Raw genomic sequence first — 22,827 nt, 5'->3', positions numbered from 1 at the left:
GCTGGTTGTACTATTTCTATATAAGAATTACATATCATGGTATTTTGTATATATTCTATATATACCTGTAAAACTCTTTTGGTTAAGCCTGTCTTCTGTGCTAGTTGCTTTAAGTCCTTGGCATCTGGATTGTGGTTAATAGCAAAGTAAGATTTCATTGTCCGCAGCTGATGGTGTTTGAAAGAGGTCCTCATGCGTTTGGTTTTCTGGTTGGGGGTGTACTGTTGGTCTCTGTCCATGTGGTCTCCATCATTTTCATTGCAGCTTAGAGCTAGCAAGAAATAAGAGAGGGGATGTTATTAACTGCAGTAACAAAACAATACTGTAGTTCTCTTACAATTCATTGCACCACTAATGTGAATTGGAAAGAAGGAAAATCTTGGAAAGTTTTGGTTGGGTAATTATCTGCATACGCTTCAGTTCATCCACCTGTGACACATGAGGAATAAATATCATGTGACCATAGTAATCAAACTAACTACGCAGGACACATCCAGGGAGTAGGAAACCACAACAGTGGAAAATCAGCAACGATACAACATCTTGGACTTTTGCTTTAAAACACCTTTGGTGGATAATGAAATTCATAAATACATAATGACATTTCAATAGTCACTCTTCAGATTACAGTTCCCACCCAATTTCCATATGCCTAACCTTGCAAAGATGCCAGGCCATGAAAGGCCGAAACTGGTTAAAATACAAAAATCTACACAGAAAATACAGCCTGAGAAATGTTATCCTCAAATTCTGCCCTCTATCTCCTGTAGAGCTAGGACACTTTTGCTTGAGAACCTTCCTGCAACTAGATTCTACAGTCAATTAAGGTTTACTTTCAATGCCGGATCATTGTTTTGTTTTATAATTTTTTATTCTATTTCTATTGTTTCTTTCATAATTATCCCCATAATATATAAAATTAAGTATACTAATTGGGCTGTGGAAGAGGAAGGCGGTGGGCGGTGGGGGCATTACATGTTGCGTTTACTTCAGGTTCTATTATTTCTAATGATGTCCTATATTGATGACCTTTTATTGATCGTGTTTCCAAAAATTAACTATAGGTCATAATGCTCTGTCCACAAAATATAAAATTATAACTGCCTTCTACCTTTTGTGAGCTATAAATTGATAAAATATAAAATACTGGAACAGCACCAAATATGCCATTGAAGGTTGCAAAGCCTCCCAGACAATTATCCCATTATCAGATAAATGTAATATAGGAAAAGCAAGCAGCACTTCAAAAATAAAGTGAAAGAGGGACTTTATTAGCCCATCAGGTGGGAGTGCTGCCTGCTTTTCTTAGATGATAGATAGACGGATAGATAGATAGATAGATAGATAGATAGATAGATAGATAGATAGATAATAGGTAGGTAGATAGAGGGATAGATAATAGATAGATAATAGGTAGGTAGATAGATAGATAGATAGATAGATAGATAGATAGATAATAGACATATAACTAGAGATACTATTATACTATATGATACACATAAACCCTTAATAAAAATAAAGCAGTAAATGAAATGGCCTTCATTGTTACTAGGGCTTTGTACTGAGGTAGACATGCTCCAGTACTATCACGGTAAATTTCTCGCTCAGTATCTAGGACGCTGGCCTGTAAGATCTGTACATCATTATCATTTCTCGAAGCAACGAATCTCATTGTTTTTTGAATTATGCAAAAGAAATGGGGCAACGTCATTACTGCAGAGGTAACACCAACAGAGACTGGGAACGCTGCATACTTGAGAAGAAGCTGTTTCACGTTGTAAAAAGATCCTATAGTGTGATATGTAAATGCTGCTGGCATAGCTCTCCAGCAAAATGCAGAATAATCTTCTAATTCTCTATGCCAGTGCCAAAAGCGTTTTACGTTAGTTAGGACCAACATGCCAAATCAGAAAAGGGATGTGGCGTTTACTATGTGCACATGCATACTCAGATTAAAGTCAAAATCGGAGCGGCTCGTTAGATGATTACTGGATGTGCATTATTACTATTCATCCGACATAACCGTTTCTTCCCCAATAGAAGATGATACTGAGAAGACTATAAAGTGTAACATGGTAGCAAATGGTCATTTTAATTCAGATGTAGCAGAGCTGAAGTCGCCATTGTTTGTTCATAATACATCCAGTAAAACTACAAGTTGGCATTACAGTGAATTTACATTAAGGGACAAACTCAACAATTGCCAAGAAAATAGGTAAAAAGGTTATGAGATGGCAGCCATCAGCTTTGCTGGGCCTCGTTTACTAAAATTATCAGAAATAAGAAGAAAAGGTCTCGTTGTCCATAGCAACCAATCAGAACTCAGCTCTTATTGCTAAAGTGTTGTGGAAAAATGAAAGCTATAATCTGATTGGTTACTATGGGTAACAATAACAGATCACTTTTCAATTATCTGAGGTGACTAAAGCCAGTCAATCTGGGGACTAGTAAAGGTTGGACCCCTAAGAGACAGACACTTAACATTCCGTTAACCACTCTACACACCCTGCTGTACTTGTGCGTCACAGCTAGTGTGTGTGGGGCAGGTTCTGGAGCTGTATACTCTCCATATGGGGCAGATGCCGGCTGTAAAACACTGCTGCTGTTTAGCTAATTAAATGCTGACTTCAATCAGCCTGGGACCTGATGATGGCCTAATCCACCACCAGCTTCAGAGGAGGCTGCGATACATACTATATACTGCAATACCACACCATCAAAAAAAAAATCACGGGTTAAAGTCCCCCAATTGGACCTAAAACATAAAGTAAAAATTAAATGTGTGTGTGTATATATATATATATATATATATATATATATATATATATATAGTTAAATGACCACCACCTTTTTCACGATTTTAAATTAAATAAATAAAAGAATAATAATATTTGCTATCGTCACATCCATAAGAGTAGTCTATCAAAATGTTGAATTGTTTAACACATGCATTGTACACCAAGAAAAAAATCAAAATGCCAGATTTGTATTTCTTTAGTCAACACAATCCCCCCCACACCAAAATGCAATGAAAGTGATCAATATGTAGTTTTTGGGGTTTTTTTCTTTTAAGGGGCCTTCATTTCAATCTTGAGCCATGGTGACTTGATGGATGAATGCTCTGTGGGAAGATCGATCTTGGGTAAACCTAGATAAGTCCAGTGTCTTCTCCGCCATTCAATACAATATGTAGTATATATGCCAAAATGTGATCAATGAATAATACAGCTTGGTGCGTAAAAAGAAAAGCCCTCGACCAGCTCCATTGATGTAAAAATTGTAAAAAAAAATTAGGGGTCTCAGAAAAATGGTGACGCAAACGATTTTTTTTTTTTTTTTAATTTCTGAATTTTTCTTTCACTCCTAAAATTAAAAAAAAAAAAAACAATACAAGTTTGGTATCACCAAATGTACCTGGATAATCTTCTAGCCAAGTCATTTTTACTACAAAATGGACACAATGGCAGAAAAAAATGCATTTCTTCACAATTTCACTCCACTAGGATTTTGTTTCCCCATTTTTCAGTACATGATACGGTAAAATGAACGGTGTCATTTTTTGTGCCAGGAGAAAAAACAAGACCACATGGCTATATCGATAGAAAACCAAAACTGTTATGACTCTTGGAAGAGTCATTAAAGCGCAAAAATTAAAAAGCAGCCGGTCCTGGAAGGGTTAACATGTAACTATAAATAAAGAAAAATAAAATGGATTATCCATTGGGCGACCTGTCAAAAGCCAACTTTTATTTTCCATAAAATTGTGAAATAATAATCAAATTGAATGTTGTGGGCAATGGTTTCCACTTTTTAACCTTCTCTCTATTTTCTAAGCTTGGCCCTTTATATTTAGAAGCCCTTACTAATCATTACTAATCAATTGAATTACTAGCTAAATCCTCATTTCTTTGTTTCCATAGTAAAGACTGTACAGGGTTCCTCTGCTGCACAGATTGGTTACATATAACTGACTACTATTGATAATGTGATAATAGCTCTTTTGACTGAAGATCTTCATAATGGGAATATTATAGAATTTGCTAAATAGTAATGCTGAAAAAGTTTTCATTGTAGAAATCCAAATAATACATCTACGCTAACTGCTGCAATTTCTCTCTCTGCTTGGTTTGTTTTCATTCACATGTGATCCATAAGTCTGATGAAGGTCTGTGTTGTAGAACCAAAACTTTGTATATATCTTGTTTCGGATTGCTACAACTTTCTCAGTAATCTTATTTGGAGTGTATTTTGGACTTGCACCCTACCACAGTGCCCCTACATTAGCATTATCATGGTCTTATATATAGTCATAATGATGAGATACCAGAGTAGACCCAGAGTTTCATCTCACCCCATTGTGTGATTTGTTAAGGGGGACTCTAGGAAAATGATATCGTCACGGATCATAGATGAGCTAACCTGAACTTAAAAGTTCAAGGTTCATACTTGACAGTTAGGGTACCGTTACACCTAGCGACTCACCAGCGATCCCGACCAGCGATATGACGCGGTCAGGATCGCTGGTGAATCGCTGGGTGGTCGCTAGTGAGCTGCCACTCAGGCAGCTCTCACCAGCGACATCGCAGGGGACGGGGATCGCTACTTACCTGTCAGACGCGGCGATCCTGCGTCCTCCCGCCCGGCTCCACGCGTCGCTCGTCGTCACAGCAGGAAGCGCCGCAGGAAGTGGACGACGAGAAATGGTCCAGCAGCTTCTCGCGCGATCAGCGATAACCAGCGGGGGAGCCAGTCGGAGGTAAGTATCACATGCAGTGATATCGCTAGCAATATCGCTGCAACGTCACAAAATCGGTGACTTTACAGCGATATTGCTAGCGATATCGCAGTGTGTAACGGGGGCTTTAGTGTCCGATGCTAATCACCTCCCTGAAGTTCTGGGGTAAGGGTCCTGTTACACTAAACGATGCAACAGCGATCCCGACAATGATAGGACCTGGTCAGGATCACTGGTGCGTCGCTACAGGATCGCTGGTGAGCCCTCAAACAGGCAGACTCACCAGGACCAGTGAGGACGCTGGTAACCAGGGTAAATAGTGTGTAACTAAGCGCATTCGTCGCTTAGTTACCCGCTGTTTACCCTGGATACCAGCGTGCTCGTGCTGGGAGCTGGTATCTAAGGTAAACAGCGGGTAACTAAGTGCACGCGGACATTCCTGCACCCAGGACATTCCTGCATGATCAGCGATACCTGGCGGGGGGGCGGTGACTGATGCATGCCACACACAGCGAGATCGCTGGCGAGATCACTGATGCATCACAAATCAGTGACGCATCAGCGATCTCGTTAGCGATCTCGCTTAGTGTGAAGTACCCCTAAGTCTAGGAGGAGAGAGAGAATTTTCCATCTCAACAGTTCGGGTCCCTATTCTTTTCAATGCGGACTGAGTTCAAGTTCAGGTACAGTCCTGGTCCCCAAACTGAACTTTGGAATAAAGGTTGGGTCAGGTAACAGAACCCGAAATGCATTTGGTCTGCTCATCCCTATTGTTAATCTCTTATCCTTAGGTAAAGGTCTGACACCTGGCACACCCACTGATCATCTATTTAAGGCCCAATATGTCTGGCATATAATCTGTAAGATTTTAACGACAGTGACTTATCATGTTCATCGTTTGCAACTGAACAATTTGTCCAAAGACTATTGATAAAATCGAGCAAAAAAAAAATCTCCTTCTTTTGAAGATTCTATAATGTACATGGAGACTGTGGACAAATGGAACAATAACCGTTCAACCAGTTCATTCACAAATCTCGTCCTGTATAAACCTTTGCCTGACATGGTTTGCTCGCTATAAATTGCAACTCCAAAGAAGTGGATAGATTATAAGTATAAGAGAACCACAGAAAATATCAAACAAGCAGACATACCAGATGAATAGGGAATAACACAGGATGCTACACCCCAGGACTCCGACGTACGTTTCGCCAGGTGGCTCTCTCAAGGAGTATAACTTGGAATTTTTTGTATATTTAACGATCCTGCTGCTATATCTATATACGTATTTAAAATTTTGTTTTGGGAAGATAACCTGTCAATTTTATTACAACATCTCTCTATACGTCTCATTATGACACTTCTTCCCCCCCACCACATTTATTTTTTTAAGTATTTTTATCCTGATGTGCAATTAAAAATATATCATTTATCGAGAAAACCTTTTATGGTTTGTGGTAATTCACATAGGAACAAATGTCTAGTTGCTACATATTGAACAGAGCTATGCAAAGTGTCTCTTGCTCTGGAGGACTTGCCATATCTTGTATTATTTATTTATTATGCTTGCATAACACCAACATATTCCGTAGAGCTTTACTGTCTCCATTGGGACTCACAATCTAGATTCCCTATCATCGTGTGTTTGGAGTGTGGGAGAAAACCCGTGAAAACAAGGGGAGAACATACAAACTTCTCACAGATGTTGTTTTTGGTGGGATTCGAATGCAGGACCCTAGCGCTGCAAAGCAACAGCGCTAACCATGCAGCCATTATTACCCATTCATCGCATTGCCTTTAACTGCCATTTTTGTAATACTTAATTTCCCCACTGGCGGCTCTCTAGGGAAATTGAATACTATTAAGCCAAGCGTTCCCACAGATCACAGCTAACTGCTGGGGGTCCCAAAAGGGGCACAATTTGTGATCCAGTATATATATTGTCATATGACTTCTCTCCCTTTAGGACAAAAGCAAACGATGATAAGAAAAATAATTTAGAAGACAAATGATTTTGTTATTAATAATAATTACTGGAAATAATGGATGGTAGTGGTATTCCTTGCCGAAGAGTAAACCTGATATGGCACTTGATAGGCTGCCAGACAGTTTAGCAGCTGGCAATTGTCCATGAAGATTTGTACTTAACTCATTAAACGCCACACAATATCTGATCACTTCACATTCAACAAGACGCAAGAAAACGAGTAGCTTGACACAGCGTACATTACATAAGCTTGTAGAAGCCATCCTCAATCACAGATGATCTTCCAGGGGGCTCCTATTACTAAGGTCACATTTGGAATTTTCGAAATAAAAAAGAAAAACTTTCAAAAACTTTCGTCAAATACATTTCTTGCTTCACCCGGGCATTTTTATTATTTTATTTTAGCATTATTTTTTAAAAGATGTTTAAAACACAGAGTCAAAGAAAACAACCTGGAAACCAAAGTCTATGTGGTTTTTAAAAAAAAAAATGGTTTCAATTTTCAGCAGTTCTTTGGTCTGGCTTGAAAAAAAAAAAAAAAGAAATCAATTGCTTTTGAAAATAAAGCTAGCTTTAGCCGCAGCCAAAACTAACTGACTTGTCTCCAAAGGACAGCAAAACTTGTTATTGTAATAGTGACACATGAAATCTGTTGATTGCTTGCAAAGTACTCTGGCACAGGCCTACGCCAAATCATTTCATTTTGCAACGCGGAGAGAAGGGTGTTCACTCCCAAACTATTCTGTGGAATAAACTCCAAAGAATCTGCTGCTTCAACTAATGATTTTGTTATGTCAAACAGAGCAAGGAAAAATGGTTGATAAGTGCTGCATTCACACATGTACTTTCCATTAAGGGAACATGCTATTATGTCATTGTGAATAAAGAAATGACAAACTCGGATCTTCTACATCAAGAAAACATTAGGACAATTTTCACCTATGATATTTGATTATTTCAGCCATAATTTGCAGTTCTTGGACCCCAAAGCAAATAATCTACGTTCACGGATTTTGCCAGAGATTCTGCATCAAACTCAGTTCTAATCTTACGATAATCTCGATCCCGACTGTGACATCGGCGGCCGTACCCGCCGATGCCCCTTTAGCGGCGGTGCCCGCCGCAGCTTCCTCTCACCTGCCTCCCCCTGCTCGCGCGTCCTTCCGCGCTGCTTGCCGCTCTGCTGCGGGTAACCGCGCCGGCCTTAGGCCGCGCGCGCGCGTTCCTCCGGCCTCTGTTGGCAGGGGGCGTCGCTAGGGGAGGGTCTGTAGGGCGCACTTCCGGTCTCCGCATATATCAGGCGCCCGCTCCATTCTGAGGGCGCCTGATGATTGTTTGTGACTCGCAGCACCCATCGGCCTCACCTTTTTCAGTGTTCCCTGCCTATCCTTGTTGCTCCGTTGTCTGCCCTGTTCCTGGTCCTTGTCCGTCAGCCTGTCTCCTTCCGTGGTCCTCCCTGTACCTTTCCTGTAGTCTTCCTGCCATCACCTTCTGCCTTCCTCCCCGCTACTCCTGCTCTGTCTGCCAGTCCTCCGAGTCGTCCCTGCTGGCTCCGGCTGTCGCGGTTCCGCCCCCTGTGGTCCTGCCCCTAACGATCCCTGTACAGGGGTCGGTCTTCACCAGGTGCGCTCGGCCCAGGGGCTCCGGATCCGCGATCCAGGGGGTCCACTCTTGGACGTATTGCCAGAGGCGTCACAGTATCATCAGGCCATGGATCCCGCCGGTGCCGCTGCCACCACACAAAAGGAATTACTTTTCCTTCGTGAAAATCAGAGCCGGATAATGTCCTTTATGAAGTCTATGGACACCCGGTTGTCCGCCCTGCAGACCTCTGACCCCGGACACGCTCCCCTCTTAGTCAGCCTTCAGCAGGAGCTCGCGCAGCAGCGCGACGCCCAATCCCACATCTTGGGTTACATGGCATCCGTGGATGACCGATTACAGGCCCTGCAATCCTCTGCTGCCGCTGCAACTTCCTCCCCGGATGTAGCCTCTACCCCGGCTCCCCGTCTGGGCAAACCCCCCAGGTACAGTGGAGATCCCAAGTTATGCCGGGGCTTTTTAAATCAATGCAGGCTACATTTTGAGCTTGCCCCCCTTCAGTACCCCACTGACCGCGCCAAGGTGGCGTTCGTTGTGTCCCATCTCGAGGGTGAGGCCCTGTCCTGGGTAAACCCCTTATGGGAGAGAGATGATCCCGTCGTGTTAAGCATACAGACCTTCTTAGAAACCTTTCGCAAGGTATTCGATGAACCGGGTCGCTTAGCGTCCTCCACTGAGGCCCTTTTTAACCTCCGCCAGGGTTCCCTCACAGTGGGGCAATATGCCATCCGCTTCCGGACCCTCGCTTCTGAGTTGGGGTGGAACAATGAGGCTCTGGTAGGAGCCTTTTGGAGAGGCCTCTCCAGTAAGATCAAGGATGAGCTTGCCGGGCGTGACACTCCCACCACTCTGGAGGACCTTATTTCGCTAGCCACTCGCATAGACCTCCGCTTTCAGGAGCGCGCTCGAGAGGCAGTCGGAGAGAGGAGGTCCTTTAGGCTGTATCAGGCCCCTGTCCCCCGTTTCCCGGTATCTCCCGTTAGCACCGCTCCTGAGCCTATGCAGGTCGATCGTGTCAGGCTGTCCGAGCAACGCCGCAGGGAGAGGATGACCAAGGGTCTCTGCCTGTACTGTGGGGGTGCCAACCATTTTGTGCGTACTTGTCCGGAGAAGCCAGAGAGATCGGGAAATGCCTCCACCTAGGTCAGGTAAGAGAGGACCCCCTAGGTGATCAAAATTCCTCTCTTCCCCTTACCCTTTCTGCTTTGCTAATTACAGGTCGGGGGCGTGGATCTGTGGAGGCGTATGTGGACTCGGGTGCTGCCGGTAATTTCATCCGCCAGGAGGAGGTTGATAAACTCCAGATTCCGGTGTTGGTATTGAAGAACCCTCGCGCTATTTCCTCCGTTGACGGTAAACCTTTACCCGGACTCATCACCATGGTTACCGCCGAAGTAGACCTTCAAATCGGAGCTCTCCACCTCGAGAAGATTGCCTTCTATGTCTTGCCACAACTAGCCCATGCTGTTCTCCTAGGGCTTCCCTGGCTCAGACGGCACGAGCCTGTGATTGACTGGCGCTCTGGGGAAGTTCTCCGTTGGGGGCACTCCTGCCAGGAGCACTGCCTACGGGCTCTCACGCGTCCCCGTCCATGCTTGAAGCCTGCCGACCTCCCGGGTCTACCCGCACCCTATCACACGTTTGCCGACGTGTTTAGCAAGAAGGAGGCGGATTCCTTACCCCCTCATCGCTCCTATGACTGCCCTATCGACCTAGTTCCTGGTGCCACTCCTCCCAGAGGGAGAACTTATCCTTTGTCCCCAGCAGAGACCTCGGCTATGTCGGAATATATACAGGAAAATCTGGCCAAGGGGTTCATCCGGAAGTCCTCGTCCCCTGCGGGCGCAGGCTTCTTCTTCGTCCGGAAGAAAGATGGGTCCCTGCGACCTTGTATTGATTACCGGGGCCTGAACAACATCACGGTTAAAAACCGGTACCCGCTCCCGCTGATTCCTGAACTCTTCGACCGGCTGAGGGGGGCCAGAATCTTCACGAAGTTGGATCTGCGGGGAGCTTACAACTTAGTCCGAATCCGAGCGGGGGACGAGTGGAAGACGGCCTTCAATACCCGGGACGGCCATTATGAATACTTGGTCATGCCGTTCGGTCTCTGCAATGCTCCAGCGGTGTTTCAGGAATTCGTAAATGAGGTGTTCCGAGACCTACTCTATTCCTGCGTGGTGGTGTATTTGGACGATATCCTCGTTTTCTCGACCGACCTCTCCTCCCATCGGAGAAGTGTACGCATGGTCCTGCAGCGCCTTCGAGAAAATCGTCTTTACGCCAAGATCGAGAAGTGCCTTTTTGAGCAAACAGCCTTACCCTTCTTGGGGTATATCATCACGGAGTCCGGTCTTAGGATGGATCCGGAGAAGCTGTCCGCGGTACTCCAGTGGCCTCGTCCAGTTGGCATAAAGGCCATCCAGCGTTTCCTCGGCTTCGCTAATTATTACCGGCAGTTTGTACCCCACTTCTCTACAGTCACCAAGCCCATTACGATCCTGACCCGTAAGGGGACGAAGCCTAACGTCTGGCCTTCTGAAGCCGAGGACGCCTTTCTGACCCTGAAGCGCTCGTTTGCCTCTGCTCCGATCTTACACCGTCCAGTGGCTAGTAGGCCCTTCATCCTGGAAGTTGACGCCTCCTCCACTGGAGCTGGGGCAGTTCTCTCCCAACAGGCTCCATCTGGACGTCTTGTCCCCTGCGGGTTCTTCTCCAAATCCTTTTCTCCCGCGGAGTGCAACTACTCCATTGGGGACCGGGAATTATTGGCCATTAAGATGGCGCTGGAGGAATGGCGATATCTGCTCGAGGGGGCAGTGCACCCCTTTACTATCTTCACGGACCACAAAAACCTGGCCTACTTGCAATCTGCCCAGAGACTCAACTCCAGACAAGCCAGGTGGGCTCTGTATTTTTCCCGTTTTGAGTTTAAGCTCCATTTCCGGCCCGGCAGTAAGAACATCAAAGCTGACGCGCTTTCCAGGTCTTTGCAGCCACCAGAGAAGGAGGAGGACCCATCTTATATCATCGAGCCGGCTAAAGTTATCTCCGTGGCTCCCGTGAGGTTCTCTGACCCTCCGCCTGGCAAGACCTTCGTTCCTCCAAACAAACGTCTGGAAGTACTGCGCTGGGGTCATTCTTCCAAGGTTGCTGGGCACGTTGGGATTAAGAAGACTCTTTTGCTTCTGTCCCGGTATTACTGGTGGTCCTCTCTCCACCAGGATGCAAAGGACTTTGTAGCCTCCTGCAGGACTTGTGCTCAGAACAAGATTCCAAGGACTCTGCCCTCCGGCCTCCTTCATCCGTTGCCTGTGCCAGAGGCTCCTTGGCAGCAAATCGCCATGGACTTCGTGACTGATCTGCCCCGCTCTGCAGGATGCACTACCATCTTGGTCGTCGCTGACCGCTTTTCCAAAATGGCCCATTTTATTCCCCTGGTCGGACTGCCATCTGCTCCAAAGTTGGCCGAAATCTTTATCCACCACGTGTTCCGGCTACATGGTCTCCCTCTGCGAATCGTGACCGATCGTGGGGTCCAGTTTACTTCCCGATTCTGGAGGGCCCTCTGTCGGCTCCTGGGCACGTCTCTCGACTTCTCCTCAGCGTATCATCCTCAAACCAACGGCCAAGTGGAACGGATTAACCAAATTCTGACCACCTACCTACGCCACTTTTCTAACGCCCATCAAGATAATTGGGTCTCTCTTCTTCCTTGGGCGGAATTCGCTCATAATAATCATTCCAGCGAATCAACGTCCAAGACACCGTTCTTTGTGGTAACTGGGCTAAATCCTGGGGTTCCATTGCCCTTTTCCGCATCATCCGGAGTTCCTGCAGCAGACACTCTCGCCAAGGAGTTTTCACAAATTTGGAAGGAGACCAGAGAGGCGCTCGAGCTGGCCAACGTCCGAATTAAGAGACACGCGGACAAAAGACGAAGGGATCTACCCCCGTACCAGCCCGGGGACAAAGTCTGGCTTTCTACCAAACATATCCGCCTGAAGGCCCCTGCTTACAAATTAAGTCCTCGGTACATCGGGCCTTTTGAAATACTTGGGCGCATTAACAAGGTAGCCTACAAATTGAGGTTGCCGGCGTCACTCCGGGTCCCTAACGCCTTCCATATCTCGCTCCTCAAACCTGTGGTCTTGAATCGGTTCCAACCAACCTCCATGTCTTCTCCCTCGCCCATTTGTTCTAACAATGTCTTTGAAGTAAAGGACATCCTGGCTATGAAAAGGGTCAAGGGTAAAACTCTTTTTCTTATCGACTGGAAGGGTTTTGGCCCAGAGGAGAGGTCCTGGGAGCCCCGAGAAAATGTCGATGCCCCCCTTATCATGAAAAGATTTCTGACCAGCCTCAGAAGGAGAGGGCATATGGGAGGGGGTACTGTGACATCGGCGGCCGTACCCGCCGATGCCCCTTTAGCGGCGGTGCCCGCCGCAGCTTCCTCTCACCTGCCTCCCCCTGCTCGCGCGTCCTTCCGCGCTGCTTGCCGCTCTGCTGCGGGTAACCGCGCCGGCCTTAGGCCGCGCGCGCGCGTTCCTCCGGCCTCTGTTGGCAGGGGGCGTCGCTAGGGGAGGGTCTGTAGGGCGCACTTCCGGTCTCCGCATATATCAGGCGCCCGCTCCATTCTGAGGGCGCCTGATGATTGTTTGTGACTCGCAGCACCCATCGGCCTCACCTTTTTCAGTGTTCCCTGCCTATCCTTGTTGCTCCGTTGTCTGCCCTGTTCCTGGTCCTTGTCCGTCAGCCTGTCTCCTTCCGTGGTCCTCCCTGTACCTTTCCTGTAGTCTTCCTGCCATCACCTTCTGCCTTCCTCCCCGCTACTCCTGCTCTGTCTGCCAGTCCTCCGAGTCGTCCCTGCTGGCTCCGGCTGTCGCGGTTCCGCCCCCTGTGGTCCTGCCCCTAACGATCCCTGTACAGGGGTCGGTCTTCACCAGGTGCGCTCGGCCCAGGGGCTCCGGATCCGCGATCCAGGGGGTCCACTCTTGGACGTATTGCCAGAGGCGTCACACCGAGTTTACGAATGGCCTTCTGGAACCCTATTTACAAGCAATGGAAAATATCAAACCGTGGGAAAAAAAATCTGTCAAATTGATTGATAATTGGGCAAGCTTCGTGCAAATCTGCAGCAGTAGTCATCATAAGGTCAGCCTCAGAAATACATGTTGGGATTTTAGTCTACGAAGTGAACGTGCCCTAATAGACTCACAACTATCATGTGTCATTTGTAGCATTGGCCTTCGCATATGAGATAGTGGTGCCCGGTGCAACTCCAGTCGTACCCCTCATAGCTATGCCCGTTTATTTTTCTTCATTTATAAGTATATTGCTTTTTTTAGACAGGCAGATTGGGGAACCAGCACTCTTAGGAACCCTCATTCCCGTCTATCAGACAGTTTAAACAGGTCAACAATCACCCGACAAACGAGCGAAACGATCATTTCTTTGGTACAATGATTTTTTTTTAATCTCTCGTTCTCGCCAGCACATCCTCTTGTCCTATGTGAACAGATGTGCTGCCGAGAACAATGCTATTCAATGTGCAACCATTTTGTACACATGGAAGTTTATCCAGTATATGCCTTTTACGATTCACTGTGTCATCCTCATGATTGATTCCCAAGTAGTTTCATACAGATACAAAGGAAAGTTTGATCCAAATTACAGGGGAAATACTTAGGCTAGGACTATATGACAGCTAAGACTACAACATAGGCTGCAAAACCTAAAATCGCTACTTTGCAGTATAATGCAGGAGAATGGGGTCGAATTGCTACCCGCGACAGTAACATTTAGTTACGACTTTTTGCAACTTGCTAGTCGCAGTCACAACAGTCTGCTTGTCGCATTGCAACCCAACTCACTTGTATTATGCTACGATGTAGCAGAGTAACAGACCGATCGTTGGCCATGCAACTGAGGTTGTGACCAATGATGCCATTTGGCCTCAGCTTCAGGACTCACAAGAGCATATAACTCAGATGAGTGCTATCCGATGTTTTATTGGATAGCACTTGGCCCAATATTATACCATGGACAGTGCAGATGAGCGTTTTTTTACTCATGCTGAATCGGGATGGGAATAAAAATCACTGCACGCTGGAAGTGACTCCGCAAATTGGAGCACGTGCACCCATACAAGTCTATGGGTGCTTGTGAAACATCGGAATGCACTCTGATGTCATCATCCGAGTGCAGTCCGGTTTACACGGACAATGGAGAAGATGGAGAAATTAAGTTCTCCATCATCTCCGCACCTGTGATAGGATTCTCTCAGCCGAGAGAATGGGATCACAGTAAGATCAAAGTTTGAGACGAGTGTCATTCCCATCATCAATCCAATTCTTTCAGAAGAAAAAAATCAACATTTGTGTGAGCGAGCCCTTAGGGCTCACTCAGAAAAGCGTGTAAGAAATCATCCGAGTTTCATCCAAAAAACTTGGATGATTTTTTCCTAATTTTCATCTGTGTGCCCCTAAAAAAATTAAATGATCAAATACAGCTTCCTAGGTTTATATTAGAACTGTATAAGTGAAAATCAGATGCTCTCTGTGGGATCCGATTTTTTAATGAACCCATAGACTTGCATGGATGCGTCTTATCCAAGACTTAGAAGAAAGCAGTGCACACTGCGATTTTCTACTTACAGATACTCGGACCAAGAGGAAAATCATTAATCTGAGCAGCCCTATTGAGTAACACGGGTCCGTGTGCTTCCTGGCAAAAATCAGATAGCACACATCTGATTTATACGTTCGTCTGCATGAGTCCTTAATGTTACTCCTTCACTACAACAGCAATACTTAATCGGAAAAAAAAGAAAAAAAATATCTGAAGGTTTTATAAGATGAAAAGTAACTACGGTATGTTAACTCATTAATGACTGTTGTCACAAAGCAGACATAATACATTTCCAAATATATAAATAAGTCGAGCTCCGCTATATCTAGTAGTACCATTGAGTATTGAAAATTGCCCATATTGAATTTCATTTTACCCTAGATTTTCTCAGCTAGTAAGAAATATGTGGCCTAGGGATACAGGCCATTCTGATACAGCAAAGAGTTAAGATTCCTTTTCTCCCTATTTGGATATTTGGTTGGGAATTACTCCACAGAAACAATAAGTCCAGCACTTGTAATACAATGAAGCACATTGTACACCAGACTGGGTTTATCCCTCTTGTCTGAGTGTGTTGAATCTCTTGAAGTACTGCAATGGGGTAAATCTCTTTGGGAAAATAAGCTAGAATTTCTATGACAAACCTTCAGTGATTGCAGAAGTAGTGGGGCTGAATTTGTTGTTTCTGCCCTATGTAAAATCACTGCTAACGCACCATGATATCATGAAACGCGTTCATAATACAAGACGCTCTGCTACAGCCACATTTTATTTGTTGAAATACTGCAACATACAATATACACAGACATCTCAGCAGACAAATAATCTGCAAACATGGGGTTTCAGGAGATTCTATTAGTTTATAATATGTATAGATGTAGCAGAGTCGAGTTGTGTTAGTTATGGTTTCACATAGCACTGCTTTTTCTTACAGTACACAAAATAAGGTAAAGTAATACAATATTGTGATAGAAACATCAAATATATGTTATTGGTAGAATTTATGGCGATGTGTAAGCAGCCGTGACTCTGTTTTTCCAGAATTGTTTAGATTATGTAAGCGAGTGATGAGTTTACGTTTATGGTGAAATATGAGAAGATATTTAACACACGTAAAACAAATCAAAGCTCGATAGTACAAGTAAAAAAGAGTATATTAAATCAAATAAGTTCTTTCCGAGAGCAGACTTCGTAGGGCTTAATATAAAGTGTCATTATTGCATTATTGCACCATGAAATTTATGGAAAAGACTTTCATGCAGCGCTGCAGAATCATTAATAGAGATATCAATAGGTCGTACACAGGTGGACACAGGCAGACTTGGGTCCCCTTACAAGAACATTATATGGGCCATTTGTGGTCCAATAGTTCTGCTAGGCCAGAAGCTCCTTGCTGCTTTGGAGGTGGAAGAATGGCCCCTTAAATCTGGGGCCATTGTGCGGCCACATAGGCTGCACCAATGATATATCCACTCCTGGTCCAACATACAGATATACTGTAAGTATCAGGGTTAGGTTGCTCTATGGAGCAGCGATAAGCTAAGAAGCATATCATAGAGATGTGAAAGAATCACTTAGAGCAATACTTAGTTGAGTCCGCCCCCACGGATCTAGCACAGGCCGCTCCGCAGGTCGTTACAGAAGTATCTGCTGACTCCAGAAGTGGTTTCTGCCTCATTCACAGGTCAAAGCACCGCTGCAACCTGTGATTGGCTGCAGTGGTCAGGTGACAAGAATACTTCATCGGATGACAAGCCCTTTTAGACACCTGACTGCTGCAGCCAACTGTAAACTGCAGCAGTGTTAGGATTTCCAAACAGAGAAGATACCTCTTCTGGAGGTGATGGAGACCTCCGGAATGGCCTGTGCAAGATCTACTGTAGCTCTGAAATTAGAGTATGGCTCCATTTATTTTTAACCACACAATAGACAAAAAATATATACAGGGGCTTCTCACAAAATTAGAATATCATCAAAAAGCTCACTTTTTCAGTTCTTTAATACAAAAAGTGAAACTCATACATTATATACAGTGATTACAAACATAGTGATCTATTTCCCGTGTTTATTTTTGTTAATGTTGATGATTATGGCTTACAGCCAATGAAAACCCAAAAGTCATTATCTCAGTAAATTAGAATACTTTATAACACCAGCTTGAAAAAATGATTTTACAATCTGAAATGTTGGCCTGCTGAAATGTATGATCAGTAAGCACACTCAATACTTGGTTGGGGCTCCTTTGGAATCAATTACTGCATCAATGCAGTGTGGCATGGAGGCGATCAGCCTGTGGCACTGCTGAGGTGTTATGGAAGCTCAGGTTGCTTTGATAGCAGTCTTCAGCTCGTCTGCATTGTTGGGTCTGGTGTCTCTCATCTTCCCCTTGAGAATACTCCATAGAGATTCTCTATGGAGTTAAGGTCAGGTGAGTTTGCTGGCCAATCAAGCACAGTGATACTGTTGGTTGTAAACCAGGTATTGGTACTTTTGGCAGTGTGGACAGGTGCCAAGTCCTGCTGGAGAATGAAATTTCCATCTCCAAAAAGCTTGTTGGCAGAGGGAAGCTTGAAGTGCTATAAAATTTCCTGGTAGACGGCTGCGCTGACTTTTGTCTTGATAAAACACAGTGGACCTACACCAGCAGATGACATGGCTCCCCAAACCATCACTGATTGTGGAAACTTCACACTAGACCTCAAGCAGCTTGGATTGTGGCCTCTCCAATCTTCCTCCAGACTCTGGGACCTTGATTACCAATAGAAATGCAAAATGCACTTTCATCTGAAAACAACACCTTGGACCACTAAGCAACAGTCCAGTTCTTTTTCTCCTTGGCCCAGGTAAGACGCTTCTGGCGTTGTCTATTGTTCATAAATGGCTTGACACAAGGAATGCAACACTTGTAGCCCATGTCCTGGACACATCTGTGTGTGGTGGCTCCTGAAACAATGACTACAGCAGCAGTCCACTCCTTGTGAATCCCCTCAAATTCTTGAATGGCCTTTTCTTAACAATCTTTTCAAGGCTACTGTTATCCCTGTTGCTTGTGCACCTTTTTCTACCACACTTTTTCCTTCCACTCAACTTTCCATTAATATGCTTGGATACAGCACTCTGTGAACAGCCAGCTTCTTTAGTAATGACCTTTTGTGGCTTACCCTCCTTGTGGAGTGTGTCAGTGACTAATTTCTGGACATCTGTCAAGTCAGCAGTCTTCCCCATGATTGTGGAGCCCATTGAAACAGACTAAGGGACCTTTTTAAATGCTTAGGAAGCCTTTTCAGGTGATTTTTGTTAATTATATAATTCTTTGAGATAATGACTTTTGTGTTTTCATTGGCTGTAAGCCATAATCATCAACATTAACAGAAATAAACAGATGAAATAGATCACTCTGTTTGTAATGACTATATATAATATATGAGTTTCACTTTTTATATTGAAGAACTGACATAAATTAACTTTCTGATGATATTCTAATTTTATGAGAAACACCTGTATTTTATTGTCGGACAACCCGTTTAGTTGATTTTTCAGACAGTCCAGATGTCCAATACTCAAATAGATATATACTGTAGAAAGATATATGCGATAGAACCCTGAGCTACAGGACAGAGTGAATGGCAGGAAATTTTACCATGACTTAAATTGCAAAAGTTATTAATTTTTAAAGATTTATTAATTGAAGTTTACTTTTAGATTTGCGACTAACCCTTAAAAAAGCCACTCATTTATAGCTCGCCAACAGTCACACTACTGCAATAGATAGATAGATAATAGATAGATAACAGATATACAGAAAATAAATGTTTATTTATTATATTATTTTTCAGAAGTCCTGTTAACCCATTACATCCTGGTAGAGATAGGAAGGAGTTTAATACCAAGAATGACCCAATAGGTTGAATGCTTCACTCTACATTGTGCATGGAAGCTATGGGGACACAATCCAGGCTTACACCTACCTATAGAGGGGCAGCCCCATCATGGAGTCAGCACTCAGGAGCTCATTTCCTCTTACATTAAACCGCCCCATTGTCTTGAAGAAAAGAGTAAACTCACAATAGTCAGAGAAAGCTAAAGCCAGGACAATGCAGCACACTCTCACAATAAACTTTCTCCATGCAATCCATATAGTTTCTTTCCACCCTGGGGAATTAAGTCCATGTAAGGACTCAGCCTCAGCATTCACCCCAAAGACTGCTCTCCAGGGGGGAGGGTAGAAATCCCCCTGCTCTCCATGTACCATTGCTATGTAAACAGCTTGTCAATAGCCTATTAAACAAACAACATGTATGGGATCATAATGTAACTCACTGGTCAGTGCTAGAATAGGCTACATGGAGCAATACACTGCCACAATGCTGGAGACAAGAAAGGGAAATGCATACTTACTATACAGTATTTATTGGTACGACTTCTACCACTAAGTAATTATTACTGCAAGTTCTAGTTTTTACACTAAATTTCAATACTAAAAGCACCAGAATTATATTATTATTATCGTTATCATTACTATTATTACTTTTGTTGGAATGATGATTCTCAGTTATTATTATTATTATAGCGCCATTTATTTGATGGCGCTTTACATGTGACGAGGGGTATGCATAATAAAAAACAAGTTCAGTAATCTTAAACATCACAGGTCACGACTAGTCCAGGAGGAGAGAGGAGTTAATATATATACAGTTTATAATGTTTAAAAATATTCTATGTAATATATATTCAGTTAAAGTATACCATTACTATTGATATTATTTTAAAATAATTGTGGGATTCTACCACTTTCATTACTATTCCTGCATATTTTAATGTTTGTATAATATATTTAATTGTGTAATATATTTTAACAATGTATTGTTTAGTGTTCACTTTATTTTTTTGAGCAGTATATATGCGTCTATAAATATATAGAGAAGGATATAGAAAAAAAAAAATATATATATATATAATACCAAAAAAGTGGGTGGCACTCAACAGCAAAGTATGCAAAAAACTGATGTTTTCATTGGCCCATGTGAACAGGTGGCAATCTTTTCGCTCATGAACAAATGAGCCTTTATCAAACAAAATGCATATTATAATGTATAATACAAACATACATATACATATATATATATATATATATATATATATATATATATATATATAGGAAACAGCACAGTACTTAGCTTCGGGTGCACGGCCCCTGGCAGAAAGTCCTATTTTCAGCCACAATTTCAATATTCATTCCAAAAAAAGGCAGCACTCCATAGTAACTTTTTTCAAAGTGGTAGGTGAGTTTTATTCAGCCCACATATCAAGGCAACGTTTCGGCTCAACTGAGCCTTTCTCAAGAAAGGCTCAGTTGAGCCGAAACGTTGCCTTGATATGTGGGCTGAATAAAACTCACCTACCACTTTGAAAAAAGTTACTATGGAGTGCTGCCTTTTTTTGGAATGAATATTATATATATATATATATATATATATATATATATATATAGTAAACTTCTAAGCCCCACCCCCAAAAATAACTGTATTTCAGGCCTGACAATAACATGGGTCTAAATGGTAGTGCATTATTAGGATGTATGTTCTGTCCGCAATAATAATAATAATAATAATGCCATTTTTACTCTGATCATACACGGATTGATACAAGAAGACAACAATTTGATACAATGACAGCTGGCCTCATGGATTTCAGTCACAAGGGAAGGTATAAAGTGGCTACAAGTGAAATGTTTATTGGGTGTAGCTGGTATATAACACCTTAGCCTTTTAAATGTATTTTATCAGTATCTACGTTCTAGAAGAAAACAGGCGAAGGTATAAAAAAAAAAATCACATGATCGTCATGTAAAGGATTTAAGAAAGAAAATACAAAAGGAAGTTTACAGACTGAAAACTTGCAGAGTCACTCAACTGCCATGCCAAGCCATTAAACCTCCATCAAACGTGGCAGAGTTAATTACAAGTCCTAGTGTAAGAATGACAGCTTGGCAGCAATGATACTGCATTATGTCTGCCACTGTGGGAACAGATATAATTAACTCATTAAATAGCCTCTGATAAGGTCATGCATAATGGATTGCCGTATTTGGGGATAATATTAATATTAGGTGAAGAAAAAAATGAGATTCCTTGCAACGACCTTGAGACGGTTTTACAGGAAACACTGATGTCGATTTTAATGAATTAATTGTATTTTTAGATATCAAGTCCTATTGGTGTAATCGCAAGCACCGAGCATAGCTTCAAATCTGTAATTCATGAATAATGGTTTCAGAACTTATTTTTATGATGGTTGCTATTTACAATTGTACATTTCTTTATTAGTGAAAATGTAATTTTGTTCCATGATGTCACTTCGATTAATCGCCTACAAATTTAGAAACTTGAAACATACTTTCCCTTACAATTGAAAGAAGTATTGATACATTTAGATCATGTGTGTATGCATTAATAAGTTTTTGTATGACTTTTTTTAAAATTTTGTGCCTTAAAATCATAGAACTAATTTATGAGTGATCATTTCTTATTCCTTATCCTTGTCTTCCTATTTCTTATTTTTATGATAACACCATGTTTGTAGCATTTCGTTAAAAATAATAAGTGAATAAATTGCTCCTCAACTCAAAGAGAAAAGAAAAAAATAACATGGATAGATGGGAAAAAAAACCTACTTTTTTTAAAAAAAATGACAATTTATCTGCGAAAGAATTTTAAAGACATCTCACCAATGTGTAAAACTACACTGCCTCAGTTTGCCTGGTATACAATGCATTGATTTAGTTATTTTATAAGAAAAGTTATAACAAGAGTTTTTTTACACACAAAGGCGTTTTTGTTGGAATTTTTTTAGTTTATAAATTTACAAAAAAAAAAAACATTAGTGTGGAGATATCCTGGTGTGTTCAGATCCAGATGCACAAAATTCATGGAAGATCTGATTTAAATGAGGGACACATTCACACTATGGCTTGATGCACATCAGTATTTAAGAACTGATTTCATTTAATGGGTTAAAAAAAAACCACTTCATGGACACTATCAATTTCGAATGTTTTTATTTCATTTTCTATACATAATCCAGTTAAGTTCCATGGATGGAAAGAAACGGGATCCATTCAGCCAAAGATCCACTCTTTTATGGGGGGTTTTTCTCACAATTTTCTAAGGGCAAACACTTTTTTGAATTCAGCTTTCTATCATACCACCACTTGGATCAAGTTAAGAAAACTTGAAGAATCCATCTGTTATTATGATTCCAGCCTTAATTTTGGAGGGAACATATACTTCATTTCACAAGTCAATATTTTAATATTTTGAATATGTTTCTTCTTCTATGGGTATTTTTTAGTTTTGCACACCTAACTTTTTAGTGTTGAGTGAGATTGGTGTTTTTTTGTTTGTTTGCCTTTTTCTTTTTTTTCTGATTTAATTTTCTAATACACTCACATACATAATATCTTTATTTTAATGGATTAGTCATAGTATATATTCAATTGAGTGTGTATTATTGTACATATGTTAACTATAAATTATATATTTTTTATTGTTTTCTTTTGTGTGTTCTTTAACCTTTTTTGTTTATTAAAAAGTATAACATATTAAATATACTATCTAGTTATGACTCATTGAAGCCAGGACACAGTAATCTACATATATAATACAGGATGCAAGCATTAGGAAACTAGGGGAAGAACAGGGCAAGATATTCAGGATGGAAGCTATCAAATTGGAAGGTGTAATTATTATTTTTCGGCTCTTGTCTTATTACATGCAATGTGTTCAAGTGGAATTTTAGCTAAACGAACTTCGTGGTGATGGCAGATCACCTACTTGGCAGCTTGACCCTGTAGGATGGAAAAATTCTATATAAA

The 22,827-nt window shown here is 42.4% G+C and overlaps 1 protein-coding gene across 4 annotated transcripts in view; it reads right to left on the bottom strand.

Moving 5' to 3' along the window:
- LHX2 (LIM homeobox 2) overlaps positions 1-22,827 on the bottom strand; it is a 46,423-nt gene that overhangs the window by 4,120 nt on the left and 19,476 nt on the right. For all 4 annotated transcript variants that reach the window (XM_073590700.1, XM_073590698.1, XM_073590699.1 and 1 more), the window contains exon 4: positions 66-271. In XM_073590700.1, the coding sequence (XP_073446801.1) occupies positions 66-271 (206 nt within the window). The remainder of the gene's footprint in view (positions 1-65; positions 272-22,827) is intronic.

This window comes from Dendrobates tinctorius, unplaced genomic scaffold, assembly GCF_039654945.1.
Source record: "Dendrobates tinctorius isolate UK_male_01 unplaced genomic scaffold, ASM3965494v1 ptg000120l, whole genome shotgun sequence".
NCBI lineage: Eukaryota > Metazoa > Chordata > Amphibia > Anura > Dendrobatidae > Dendrobates > Dendrobates tinctorius.
The sequence above is the reverse complement of the archived record's forward strand: the minus strand, read 5'-3'. Positions and strand labels throughout refer to the sequence as shown.